Genomic DNA, 14,076 nt, shown 5'->3' with positions numbered 1-14,076 from the left:
AATGAAGAGGTTATTTCCTAGTAGTTACATAAGGGGTAACAAAGTGTTTTACTTCTTAGGTAATATTAACTGCATGTTTGATGCAGGCAACTGAAGGTTAAAAACTATTACTGTGACTTCTCCAGGTTGAAAAATCAAAGCTCTCTCAGCCTTTCCTCATGTCAGAGATGCTTCAGTCCCTTCATCATCTTAGTGGCCCTTTGTGGGACTCTCTCCAGTATGTCCATGTCCCTTGCACTGGGGAGATCAGTACTGGACCCAGCACTCCAGGTGTGGCCTCAACAACGATGAGTAGAAGGGAAGGATGATCTCCTTTGATCTGCTGGTGGTGTTCTGTTTAATGCAGCCCAGGATTCTGCCCTCTTTGCAGCAAGGGCATTTTACTGGTGCATGCTCAAAATTGTGTCCACTGGGAGGCCCAGGGCCTTTCCTGCCAAGCTGCTTTCCAGCTGGGCAGCCCCAGCCTGTTCTGGTGCCTGGGGCTGTTCCTTCCCAGGTGCAGGACTTTGCAATTCCCCTTGTTGAATTTCATGAGGTTCCTGTCAGCCCATTTTTCCAGCCTGTCCAAGTCCGTTTGGACAATAGCACAATCCTCAGGTGTATCAGACCCTCCTCCCATTATGGTATCAAGCTTGTTGAGGATTTACTCTACTGCTCATCAGTGAAGATGTGAAGCAGTACTGACTCCTGGCATACACTGCTAGTTACCGACTTCCAATTTTCTTAATGCTCCTATTCAAATTAAACAGGTGAATAAAATTATCTGATACATTCTTTCTTCAGTGAAAAATTTATTGCAATTTTTAACAGCAAAATTCAGTCTGTTTAGAGCATATAAAATTCTTATTTCAATTTGGAGGAGTAATAAAGGGTTTGCATAAATCATATAATCCAAAACTGTGAATCATCTAGGTATTTAAAATTAGACTGCCAAAACACATTGTTAAAGTGCAAGGATGAAAGCAAAGGTGAGTCATCTTTTTTACTCACAATGCAATGAATGCTCTCATGTTGGGCCCAAAAGCACCCCTCAGGTGAGCAAGCAAATACTGCATCCTGAGCACACCAAAAGCGCTGTTGGCATGACCTTTACTCCCAGGCTGGGTAACAAACAGATGGAAAATCAATAGCTGACTGGATGCCCTTGATTCCAAAACTGATCTGAAATACCCTGTCTTTTACAAAAGATGGTAAAAGACAGAACATCTCCAAAGTCTGACAGCAAATCTTGGGATACTGAATTTTAAACTCCAAAATCTTATATGGACACAATACTATGGGAAACTGGACTGGGTAATGATCCTCCTTCCTTTAATCTGTGAGGTTACTGATTTAGTCTGATAGGCTGCAAAAAGTAAGCATTGCCAGTGAGAAAGAAGATAGACACTCAATTGAAATATTTCTTAGACATGTAAACAGAATTATTCTAATTACAGCGGACAGTGAATGATAATTTTTATGCAGTTTTCCCCTCCAATACATACAAAAATCTGATAAAAAATATTTTGTTTATATACTGAGAACTCACTGCTATGAACATAGGAACCATCTTTTTAATTAGTATGATTATATGACTTCATGAATGTAGAAGTCTTCCAAATTTGACAAATTGCAGCATTACTTGAATGAGAAAAGAAAATCAAGGAAGCTTACGGAAAGGTGCATAAAAGACTATCCTAACAAAACCCAACCCTCAATCAACCAATATTCCAAAATTGAAGAATTTCTTAGAACTTTCTGCAGGAAGAACTGTAAAGACAGATAAACTCCATTTGAAGTACTAAAAAAACAACTCCCAAAACACCTTCTCAAACAGCTATACTAACACTGAAGGAACATTCTTAAGTGAGAAAGGTCTATTTATAAAGAGTGTTATAACAACATCAGTGAGAGTCTAAATTCGTATTCTTCAGAATTCATATAAAACCTGCGTGCAAATTAGATACTGCACTCCACAATCAACAGCAAAATACCTGTTCTCAAACAACAAATGACTACAGATAGCAAGATATCAAAATAAAAGCTAAACACAATAATTAAAAAATTAGAAATAATACATTATAAATTTGTTCTGTTTTCTTGTTATGTGTCCTTGCATAGAGGTGACAAAAATGGTTTTTATACTCTGTCCAATACTGATCTGAAAATATTGTTAGCAGATAAAGCAAAAGAGCAAAGCGATAGACATCTAATTCTGTACAAGATAGGTAATTTTAAGTTAAATCTGATTATCCTCATCATTATTATACCAACACAGGCTTAAGATTTTGTCCTGTAAGTAACAGAACTACTCTTACTAGTAAATTCTTCCTTTAAGATTCACTACGGGCAATGTTCCAGCTATTGACCTTCACAGGAAAGCATCCACATGAATACCTTCAAATCTGTGTTAAGGGGATTTTACTACAAAACATTGCATGTAGAACTGCAGCTACAGAATATCTTTACATGCTTCTTAAAACAAGCTTAAATATAAAAAGCCCTAATCACTATTTGCAGCATAGCACCAGAGCATTATCTCCAATATAATAATTATTGATAAAAATGAAATAAACAGACCAATTAAGACTATGAAATGACTGAAGCAAAACTAAATGACTACATAATAAGTAATGTCTTCCCTTATTTGTGAAATGTCCATTGTATTCTACATGGCTACCTGTTACTCCAGTTCATGGAATAACACTAAGCAGGAAATAAGGTCTGCTCTGACCACTGTGAGTGCTACAGAAGTAATTATACAATTGTAGTATTATCACAAAGCAGAAATCAACTGCCTGTTTTGGACTTACAGGAGCGTAAATAATAGTACTGGAGTGTCTGAGTAACATGACAGAATTATTTTAATAAGTAGACAACAAAATGTAATGCATAAGCAGAAGCTCCACAAGAGCAGCTTGCTATAACTGAACTCCTGAAAACAGCCCTTCATGTATTTCACTGTTCTTTATTAAACAGCCTTGTTAAGTATCGGTTTGTTTAAAGACTCCACCTAGTTCTTCTTACATTCATACACACATTAATCATGCAGACACAGAATGTTTCTGGCCATACCAATTAAGAGTGACCGAAAGCAAAGGAGCTCCATGATTCAATATGCATAATTGTTTTACAAGCTATAATAATATTATTGAAATTGCCTTCAGCTGCGCCTGTAAGTATTTACAAAATTTAGGATTTATATGGTCAGTTGACTAGCAAAAGAGATTTGGAGTTTCTAAAGAAACTCCGGCTGCCCAGTATCTTAATCCTCTCTATATTATAAACAAAACAAATCCAAACACAGCAACTCAAAACTGTGTATTTAAAAGAGTAAACATGCATTTGTTGCAATTCTAGATTTTTCTTTTTAAGGAAGTGAGCAGCTCTTTGACACACTATTAAAAATGAAAGGGTTTAGAAATGCCAAAGTACTAATTTTCCTTATAAGTGTGCTTTCACTTTTCAACTAATGGATCATTCGTATGCAATGCAGGGCTTTCACTCTTATTTACCTAATTTTACATAAACAGTACCAGTAAATAAACCCATGGTTTATCAACTACCAACAGAATACTATCGCAAAAATTCTAACTTAATTTTTCACATTAAGCAGTTTTGCCAGACTAATATTAACAATGGTACTAATGAACTATGAGTATGCATGCACACGAAAACAAAAGATTAAAGAAAAAACCAAGAGTTAAACCAGGTTGGATGAGGTTTGTGCAGCCTGGTCTAGTGTGAGGTATTTCTGTTCATAGCAGGGAGGCTGGATCCTGATGATCTTTAAGGTCCCTTCTAACCTTAACCATTCTATGATTCTATTACATGATTAGCAGCAACAAATAGGTAAAAAAAAAGATGTTGCTTGTACCAGTACTGTGACATGGATGACTTTTTAGCAGACCTGCAACGAGACTACAAAGGAGAAGGCTCACTAGCACAAAATAACTATACCACAACAGAATGAAGATGAGATCAAGATGCTACAACATGGTGCACATGCTCTTCCCTTCCTTTTAACAGGATGACATACTACAGACATAGGATTTTCAAAATGAGGAAAATACTGACAATGGTCAGCAACCTTGTGTTAGATTTAAGGTGGATCAAGTAAGTCTGAGTCTGAAGCCAATGATCCTACCACATGAACTACTTATTCCCAAACAGCATAAAAGCCTGTCCAAAACCGAGTCTGTCAGAATCTGTCAAGAAGAAACTAGAAATTATAGCAAGACATCAATAACATGCATACCTTTTCCTCTGTGCTGCACAAAATAATCCTGCTCAGACTACTTGGACTCTATGTTTTGGTATTGTGGCTGTAAGTTCACAGGACTATGAACATACATACAACCTACTCCAGAAATTAGGATGCTACTTAAAAAACAAACAAACAAACAAACAAAACTGGTTTTGTAAGGGATCCCAGAGTGGAAAGCACTGATATGTGAAACAGGTTTTTCTACAAAAAAGCAGTTAACATCTTTTAAATGCAGACACATTAAATAATAAGCATTTTACTTCAAAGTTATTCTAGGTAAAGTAAAAAAATATGTGCATATGTAATGTGAAGGAATATCAGCAAATAAAACCAAAACAGTAAGATGTATGCAGGAGTTCTTGCAGCTACCAAAACACTTTGCTTAGTTTTGATGTTTGGTTGTTTTTATTCATTTTTCAAAGAGATTTTCTAGTTTCATCTACTTGCTGATTTATTTTTGTACAATCTTAATACAAATATATATAACACTTACAATATTTGTACATTATATATATAATAGGCTTTGATACAATCTAAGTCTAAAATATTTGACAACATAAAAAATCAAACTCTAGTCTCAAATGTCCCAATAAAATAAGACTGTATAGTGGGGCGTTGGTTCTTTTTTATCAAATACAGATGCTCTGAGCTGCAAGGAATTTTAAAACACCACCACCTACACCCCAACAAAGGAATCTGACTGCTCCTTCTCTTCTCTTAATATCCTCACAGCTGGAAACTGTGCAGCAAATAGGAAGGCAGAGGCACACGTGAATGTACAAGACCAAGAAAACAGGAAAGGAAGATGAAGAAACTAGCTCTGTATATGTATGTGTGGTACTAGAGAGCAAGGGGAAAAGGCTGAAGTTGGACAGCTATAGAGCGAGGGAATCTACAGTCAGATGCATGGTTTGTACTGCGACTTGCCCAATGAGAGAAGGTGTAAGAGGCAGAAGCACAACAGGTTGTAGACAACCAGAGACAGAAAAATGGAAGCTGGAAACTTGGCTGAGTGCAAGAGGAAAGGATAAAGTAAGAGAAAGACGAAAAACTAGAGAAACAGACTGGGTTCATATCTGTGTGAAGAGAAACTGCAAGGTACACAGAAGGTGGCTTTAGCAACAGCTGGGTATTGAAACAGGTAACTCTCTCAGCTTGTCTTCAGAGGACAGGCACTCCAGCCCTCTGATCATCTTCCTGGCCTTCCTCTGGACTCTCCCCAGGAGCTCTATGTCCTTCCTGTGTTGGGGGCTCCAGAACTGGAGACAGTACTCCAGGTGGGGTTTCATGAGAGCTGAATAGAGGGGGAGGTAAATCACATCCCTAAACCTGCTACCACATTTATTTTGATGCAGCCCAGGACACAGCTTTGTGGGCTGCAGGCACACATTGCTGGCCTATTGAGCTTTTTATCCACCATCACCCCCAAGTACTTATCCTCAGAGCTGTTCTCAATACATTCTCCATCCAGCCTGTAACTGTGACTGGGATTGATCCAACTCAGGTGCAGGACCTTGCACTTGAACTTGCTGAACTTCATGCAGTTTGCATGAGCCCCTCTCAAACCCGTCAAGGTCCTCCTGGATGGCCTCCCTCCCCTCCAGTGTGTACACCTCACCACAAAGTTTGGTGTCATCAGCAAACTTGCTGAGGGTGCATTCAAGTTCAATGTCCTGGTCACTGACAAAGATGCTAAACAGCACTAGTCCAAGTACTGGCTCCTGATGAACACCCCTCATCACTGGTCTCTACTTGGACATCAACTGCTGCACTACACGCGGCAGCGCAGAGCGGAGAGCGGCAGCGGCACCGGCAGCGGTGAGAGCTGCTCCTTTAATTTCTGAGGATTAGAGAAGGGGCCGGGCTTCCCGGAGACGGCGAAGCCGGAGCAGAGCGAGCAGACCCGAGTCTGAGCGGGAATCCTGAGAGGAACAGGAAGGCTGACGTGGCAGGGGTGTGGCTGAGAACGGCGGCAGGTTTAACAGCGGCCATCTCGGCAGCTCCCTCAGAGCGCGCGGCAGCGCAGAGCGGAGAGCGGCAGCGGCAGGAGCAGGGAGTGGCGCGAGGGCAGGCAGGAAGCAGAGAACACCGGTAGCTTTCTCTAGCATGGTGACAACACGCCCTAAAACCGTATTGAAAAAGGATATGGGAACTCAGACGGAGGTTCTGAGCAGGCACGCAGCTGTGCAGGTCTCTGGCTGCAGCGAGTGCCTGAGCCTGGCACTGGTACCAGAGGGAGCCAGTGGCACCGCGTGTGTGCGGTGTGAGCAAATCAATGATCTCCTCAGGCAGGTGGTTAGACTGACAGAGGAGGTTGAAAGACTTAGAATCATCAGAGATTGTGAGAGCGAAATAGGTTGGTGGAGCCAAACCCTGAGGCAAGGGCAGAAGGAAGAGGTGCTAGAAGAAGTGACGGATCCCCTCCCCTCCTGTCCTCAGACAGAAGGAGAGAACGTTAGGGACATGGAGGAATGGAGGGAGGTCCGTCCTCGGAGAGGCAAGAAAAAACCCTCCCAACCCCCTCCACCCTCCGAATTGCCCCTGAAGAATAGGTATGAGGCCTTGGAACTTCAGGGACAGGAAAATGAAGCTGGAGTGACAGATTTGTCTAGTGAACCGCCTAGGACTTGTCGCTCAGCTCCACGACTTAGGACTTCTTCAACTAAGAAGGAAAGGAGGGTAATTGTGGTGGGAGACTCCCTTCTGAGGGGAACTGAAGGGCCCATCTGTCGAGCAGACCCATTCCACAGGGAGGTCTGCTGCCTCCCTGGGGCTCGCATTAGAGATGTTAAAAGGAAACTCTCTAGTATGGTAAATCCATCTGATTACTACCCACTGCTGATTTTTCAGGTTGGCAGTGACGAAATTATTACAAGAAATGTAAGGGCAATGAAGAGAGACTTCAGGGCCCTGGGACGGCTAGTTAGGGGGTCTGGAGCACAAGTCGTGTTTGCCTCCATACCTCCTGTAAGATTGGGTGGAGAGATAAACAGGAAGAGTTTACTGATAAATGAATGGCTATGAGACTGGTGCCAAAGGCAGGGCTTTGGTTTTTTTGATCATGGGCTGCTCTATGAGACACCTGGCCTGATGGTGGCAGGTGGGATGCACCTGTCCCAGAGGGGGAAAAGGCTTTTGGGGCAGGACTTAGCAGGGCTCATTGAGAGAGCTTTAAACTAGATGTGAAGGGGGAAGGGGAGAAAACTGGGTCTGTTAGGGACAAGCCGAAGAGAAACATACCAGGGCCTGAAGGAAGGTGGTCTAAGGAAGAATTGGTCCCACCAGTGTGCTCTCCTTGCTTCCTGAAATGCCTGTACACCAATGCACGCAGCATGGGGAATAAACAGGAAGAGTTAGAGGTCTGTGTGCGGTCTAAGGGTTATGATCTGGTAGCAATAACAGAGACATGGTGGGACAGCTCACACGACTGGAATGCGGCCATGGATGGCTGTGTGCTTTTTAGGAAAGATTGGTCGGTGAAGCGAGGTGGTGGAGTTGCTCTTTATGTGAGAGAGCAGCTAGAATGTATCGAGTTTTGTGCAGGGGCTGATGAGGGGCAAGTTGAAAGTCTGTGGGTAAGAATTAAAGGGCAGGGTGGTATGGGTGATACAGTTGTGAGGGTCTACTACAGACCTCCTGATCAAGATGAGGAAGTTGATGAGGCTTTCTACAGGCAGCTGAAAGCAGCCTCACAATTACAGTCCTTGGTCCTCATGGGAGATTTTAACTACCCCGATATCTGCTGGAAGACTTACACAGCCAGCCTTTCACAGTCTAGGAGGTTCCTCCAGTGCATTGATGACAACTTCTTAATGCAAATGGTGGATAAGCCAACTAGAAGAGGAGCGCTGTTGGATCTTGTGCTCACCAACAAGGAGGGCCTTGTTGAAGCAGTGGTGGTCAATGGCAGCCTTGGCTGCAGTGACCACGAGATGGTGGAGTTCAGGATCCTGTGTGGGAGGAACAGAATACCCAGCAGGACCAGAACCCTGGACTTCCACAGAGCAAACTTTGGCCTCCTCAATCAATTGTTAAGGGAAGTCCCATGGGACAGAGTGCTAGAAGGTAAAGGGGCTCAAGATAGGTGGTCAACATTCAAGGACCACTTCTTGCAAGCACAGGATCAGTGTGTCCCAATGGGTAGAAAATCTAGTAAGGGAGCTAGGAGACCAGAGTGGTTAAAAAAGGAACTGCTGGGCAAACTCAAATGGAAAAGGAAAATCTATAGATCATGGAAGGAGGGGCTGGTTACTTGGGAGGAATATAGGACTGTTGTCAGAGAATGTAGGGAGGCAACTAGGAAAGCTAAGGCCTCCTTGGAACTTAACCTTGCAAGTCGGGTTAAGGACGATAGAAAGGGCTTTTTCAAATACATAGCCAACAAAACTAATACCAGAGGCAATATAGGCCCACTGCTGAATGAGGTGGGTGCCCTGGTGACAGAGGATTTAAAGAAGGCAGAGGTGCTGAATGCCTTCTTTGTCTCTGTCTTTACTCCTGCAGGCTTTCCCCATGAGCCCCAGTTTCATATAGCCCCAGTAGAAGTCAAGATAAAGGAGGAGTTTGCCCAGGTAGATGAGGATTGTGTTAGGGATCAGTTGCGTAATCTGGACATCCATAAATCGATGGGTCCGGATGAAATGCATCCAAGGGTGCTGAGGGAGCTGGCAGAGGTCATTGCTAGTCCACTCTCCATCATCTTCGGTAAGTCATGGGTAACAGGAAAGGTGCCTGAGGACTGGAGGATAGCAAATGTCACACCAGTCTACAAGAAGGGCAAGAAGGAGGACCCGGGTAACTATAGACCGGTCAGCCTCACCTCCATCCCTGGAAAGGTGATGGAACAACTTGTCCTTGGCACTATCTCTAGACATATCAAGGAGATGGGGGTCATCAAAAGCAGTCAACATGGTTTTACCAAGGGTAAGTCATGTTTGACTAACCTCATAGCCTTCTATGAGGAAATTACTAGGTGGATAGATGATGGTAGAGCGGTGGATGTGGTCTATCTTGATTTCAGTAAAGCATTTGACATCGTCTCCCACAGCATCCTTGTAGATAAGTTGATCAAGTATGGGTTTGATGATCAGGCAGTGAGGTGGATCAAGAACTGGTTGAAAGGAAGAAGTCAGAGAGTTGTAGTCAATGGGGCAGAATCTAGTTGGAGGCCTGTGAGTAGTGGAGTCCCTCAGGGGTCGGTACTGGGACCGGTGTTGTTCAACATCTTCATCAACGACCTGGATGAGGGTACAGAATGTACCCTCAGCAAGTTTGCTGATGACACCAAACTGGGAGGAGTGGCTGACACACCAGAAGGCTGTGCTGCCATTCAGAGAGACTTAGACAGGCTGGAGACTTGGGCGGGGAAAAACCTGATGAAGTTTAACAAGGGCAAGTGTAGAGTTTTGCATTTGGGGAAGAAAAATGTCATGCACCAGTACAGGTTGGGGGCTGACCTGCTGGAGAGCAGTGTGGGTGAAAGGGATCTGGGGGTCCTGGTAGACAGGAGGGTGACCATGAGCCAGCAGTGTGCCCTTGTGGCTAAGAAGGCCAATGGCATCCTGGAGTGTATTAGAAAGGGTGTGGTTAGTAGGTCAAGAGAGGTTCTCCTCCCCCTCTGTTCTGCATTGGTGAGGCCGCATCTGGAGTATTGTGTCCAGTTCTGGGCCCTTCAGTTCAAGAAGGACAGGGAAGTGCTGGAAAGAGTCCAGCGCAGAGCCACAAAGATGATGAAGGGAGTGGAACATCTCCCTTATGAGGAAAGGCTGAGGGAGCTGGGTCTCTTTAGTTTGGAGAAAAGGAGACTGAGGGGTGACCTCATCAATGTTTACAAATACGTAAAGGGTGAGTGTCAAGAAGATGGAGTTAAGCTTTTTTCAGTGATGACCAGTGATAGGACAAGGAGTAATGGATACAAATTGGAGCATAGGAGGTTTAAGGTCAATATCAGAAAAAATTTTTTTACTGTGAGAGTGACAGAGCACTGGAACAGGCTGCCCAGAGAGGTTGTGGAGTCTCCTTCTCTGGAGACACTCAAAACCCGCCTGGACGCCTTCCTGTGTGATGTGCTCTAGGTGACCCTGCTCTGGCAGGGGGGTTGGACTGGATGATCTTTCGAGGTCCCTTCCAACCCCTATGATTCTGTGATTCTATGATCTGCAGCACACTCTGTTACCTTATTTATTATTTCAGCCAATCTGTGCTACATTATCCATCTTGAAATTTCTTTATCCCTGTAATTCTTATTTTAGGAGATATGTTACTTGTTTTGTTAATACACAAGTAAAGACATCTACCTAAAACGGATAACTGTCTTTGATAATTTATTTCTCTGTTATCTGTTAGCAACATCTGGGTTATTTTTGCATGTAACAATGGATGCTTAAATAAGTATCTGTCACATTTTCTATTGTATTCTCTGATGACTTTGTCCAGATGCATAGTTTTTAATCCCATTTACATTTGCAACAAAGGAAGAAGTTTTCTCTGCAGAAACAGTTTAAGACAGAATCACTAACAGAGTAGTACCTCTCTACATGAAATGCTAAGTTTCAAAGTAATCTTTTTAATACCTGAAAAAATAAAGAATCTGAATTGAGATATGCCTCTGTAATTAAACGCAGCATTAGCTGCTATTGAGCCACACCATTGATTTTAAAACACATAGTGCATAGCTACATATATTTTGCATATACATATAGTAGAAAAGCATTAAGCAGAACTCAGAAAACAGAAGAGAAATTTCACATTTTATAGAAGGGTTTCTACTTTTTTCCTCAGGAAAAAAACCCCATCAGACATCTATTAATAACATGCCTTCGCAGCCATACATTACAGAATACAATTCTAAGCTAAAACATGCCATTTTTACATAGTAAAAGAATGTCAGAGTTAAACTTCTTAAACATTTTCAAGCATAAACACATTTAAGACAACACAAAGACAAAGCAGACACAGAGAAAGTTGAGTGTTCAGTGCTAGTCAGCAAGCCTACTACTGTTCTCTTCTTCAAAGAGCAGTACTAAATACTAGGCCAGAGCACTAATAACTATTATTTTATGTAATCTCATCCAAACTTGCCATAGAAAACAGAAAGTCAGTAATATCAGAATCACAGCTTCCCTTAACTGGTCTAAATAAGTGTTTTGTCTTTCCTTGGCAGCTTCTTCAGAGTTGGCATCCTAATAATTTCTAGCTGGTTTTGTTAGATTCATGGTGTCCTGGCCAAGGTTTAAAACAATACAGAAAAGTGATGGCTTGAACACAGCACACACACACTCACTCCTTTCCTCATACACGAACACACAGCTCGACCTCTTAAGGAGGACTGAGGCCGGGTTTCCTTCCCTCCTCCCTTTGGTCCTTAACCCTCTCCCTCAAAAGCACAGGACCTTTTGCATTGCCTCCCTAAAGGACACTTTCTCACTACATACATATTTATATCCCTGGTAGCCATTCACATTTGCATTGTCCCTGAACATCATCCCTCGGTTTGTGTTAACCCTTAATAAACCAATTAGTTTGTGGAGCAAACCTTGGCTTTAGAGGCAATTTCAGAGCGTGGTGGGGTGGGGGTGCTTTCCAACTACCACCCTGAAATACGGTCCCGCGGTGGCCATTCCTCCGTGAGAGGCAGCACCACGTGTGACCCTCGGGCTTATTCACAAACCCCTCCACATCAGGGGGAGAGTCGCAAAAGCACTTGACAGCCGGTAGCCCCCGGTACCAGCTTGCGACAGCAGGCAAGCATAGAAGCTAGCCAGAGGACTTACAAATCAGCAAAATTTAAGAATTATTTTTCTTGCAAATTCAAAGCTAGGAGATAGAAGAATTTTTGGGCACACTTGGACTATAAAATAAGCATGAGAATCAGAGGAAGATTCTCACTAATTCCTCCTTGAATTTTATTAGTGTGTTTCAACAGTTTCTCCAAGGCTTTGAAAACTCTGAACCAGAACAATAAAATGTTAAAATATCAGGATTTATTTTTATCTTCAAAGATATCTGGAGAAGCTTATTATCAAAATATGCTTGAAAAGCAGGACACCGCTTGTAGCCTTCATTTTAATAAAGTTAATAACATGTACAAATTTAATAATCTAATATAATCTAATTGAATACAGGCAGAACATTCCAATAGGTCAGAGATTTCATCAGTGCTCTTGTACTAAAGCCAGTACTCAAGAATTATGAACAATCAAAATCTTAATGGATGAAATGGTTCTTAGAAAAGCTTGTATAATTTTAAGACGAATCCAGTGTTAAATAAAACAAATACACTGTTGCATATTAAGCAGCACTAGAGGCTACGAACTCCCCACATTTTCAATAAAATTAAGAAAGAGATAAAATTGCCCAAATGCTGTTATCACCCCAACAACCTAAAATTCTCTCCAGCAATTGGGGAATATAATGAACTCAACATTCCAAAAAATAAACCAAGAGCAACCAGCAACCCATAAAGTGAACAATATCTTTTGGAAAACAAAAAAATAATGTATTAGCAATGATAATCCAAATCAGAGTTATCAGAATCGAAACACTACCCAGCTATGAAGTTTTTTTAAATACAAGCATCTTAACATTCATTGTATAACTCTATTGTTAAAGGAAGTATAATCTTTCATGAGGAAAAAAAAGATAGAGTTGAGATACCTTTCAGCAAATTAAATTGTCTTGAATGGCTACGAGAAGGCTCACAGCAGATTTGCGGAGCACACTCCACTCTGAAGCTAGTAGGAGCCAGTATTTCCAAAGAGTTGCAACACAAATTACTTTTGAGATTAGTCATAAGAATGCAGAAGACAAATAGAAAACAATACATTTCATATTATGGAAACAATTCCTATGAAAATATGTTGAGGGGAGGGAAGGGGGGAAAGAAAAAAATTACCTGGAACAAGTTCCATAACAATATAAATAGGTTGCCGTTGTGTGCACACTCCTATAAGTTTTACAATATTAGGATGATCATATTGTTTGAGTATTCTGCAAAACACATAGCAAGTTTATTATATTAATGAACTTTATTGGACATACTGATTAAATATTATAGGAAAATATGTTAAACTCTTAATGTTATTTTAATGGAACAAGTTATTACTGTTATTATAAGGAAAGATCAATGTAACAGACCAATCACCATCCTGCTTGAAACAAGGGCATACTGCATTTTCTCAAGAATCTTTGTAATTAAATAGCATTTCAGTGGTGGATGAGAAGAAGAGCTACATCAAAAAAGCACACAGAGCATGCCTCTATACTTTCAAATTGCTCAAATGCACACTCATTGCAGATTTACTTTAGGGATTAATTAATTCAATAAGTTTTAAAATAATAGAAGGACAGCAATTTTAACTTTGGGAATTAAACAAAAACATTTACAACTTCTTACACAATACTTTAATAAGAACATTTTCAGCCTAAAATGAAATGAATTCTACAGAGAACTTTATCCTAGTCTGAGCCAGGATGAAGCCAGTTTTCCTTTCACTTTTTTTTTCTTCAGTTAACTCTATTTTAAGCAGCAACTTAGTGAAACTAGCAGCAAGTTTTCCAGCTAGTGGACTGATAATGCCTGAATGTTTGTAGTTACTGCTGAGAGACCAATGACACCTTGCTCTGCTTGTTGAATCTATTACTTTGGATACAAAGAGAGCAGAAGATGCACATCTACAACGCTCCCATAGGAAGGAGTAGACTAGACAGATGGCAAAATCAGTGAACCCAAGTATTCCATCCCATATATATAATTCAGGGATCATGGAAGTTAAGTCCTTCATCTTCTTCTTTCTCTTCCATCCATGGCTGGTGTCCAGGGACAACACCAT

General features: G+C 41.5%; 1 protein-coding gene across 2 annotated transcripts in view; it reads right to left on the bottom strand.

The window, feature by feature from the left end:
* FER (FER tyrosine kinase) overlaps positions 1-14,076 on the bottom strand; it is a 127,964-nt gene that overhangs the window by 24,186 nt on the left and 89,702 nt on the right. For both annotated transcript variants that reach the window (XM_051642979.1, XM_051642977.1), the window contains one exon: positions 13,140-13,234. In XM_051642979.1, coding sequence (XP_051498939.1) covers positions 13,140-13,234 — 95 coding nt within the window. The remainder of the gene's footprint in view (positions 1-13,139; positions 13,235-14,076) is intronic.

This window comes from Apus apus, chromosome Z (genome assembly GCF_020740795.1).
Source record: "Apus apus isolate bApuApu2 chromosome Z, bApuApu2.pri.cur, whole genome shotgun sequence".
NCBI lineage: Eukaryota > Metazoa > Chordata > Aves > Apodiformes > Apodidae > Apus > Apus apus.
The sequence above is the reverse complement of the archived record's forward strand: the minus strand, read 5'-3'. Positions and strand labels throughout refer to the sequence as shown.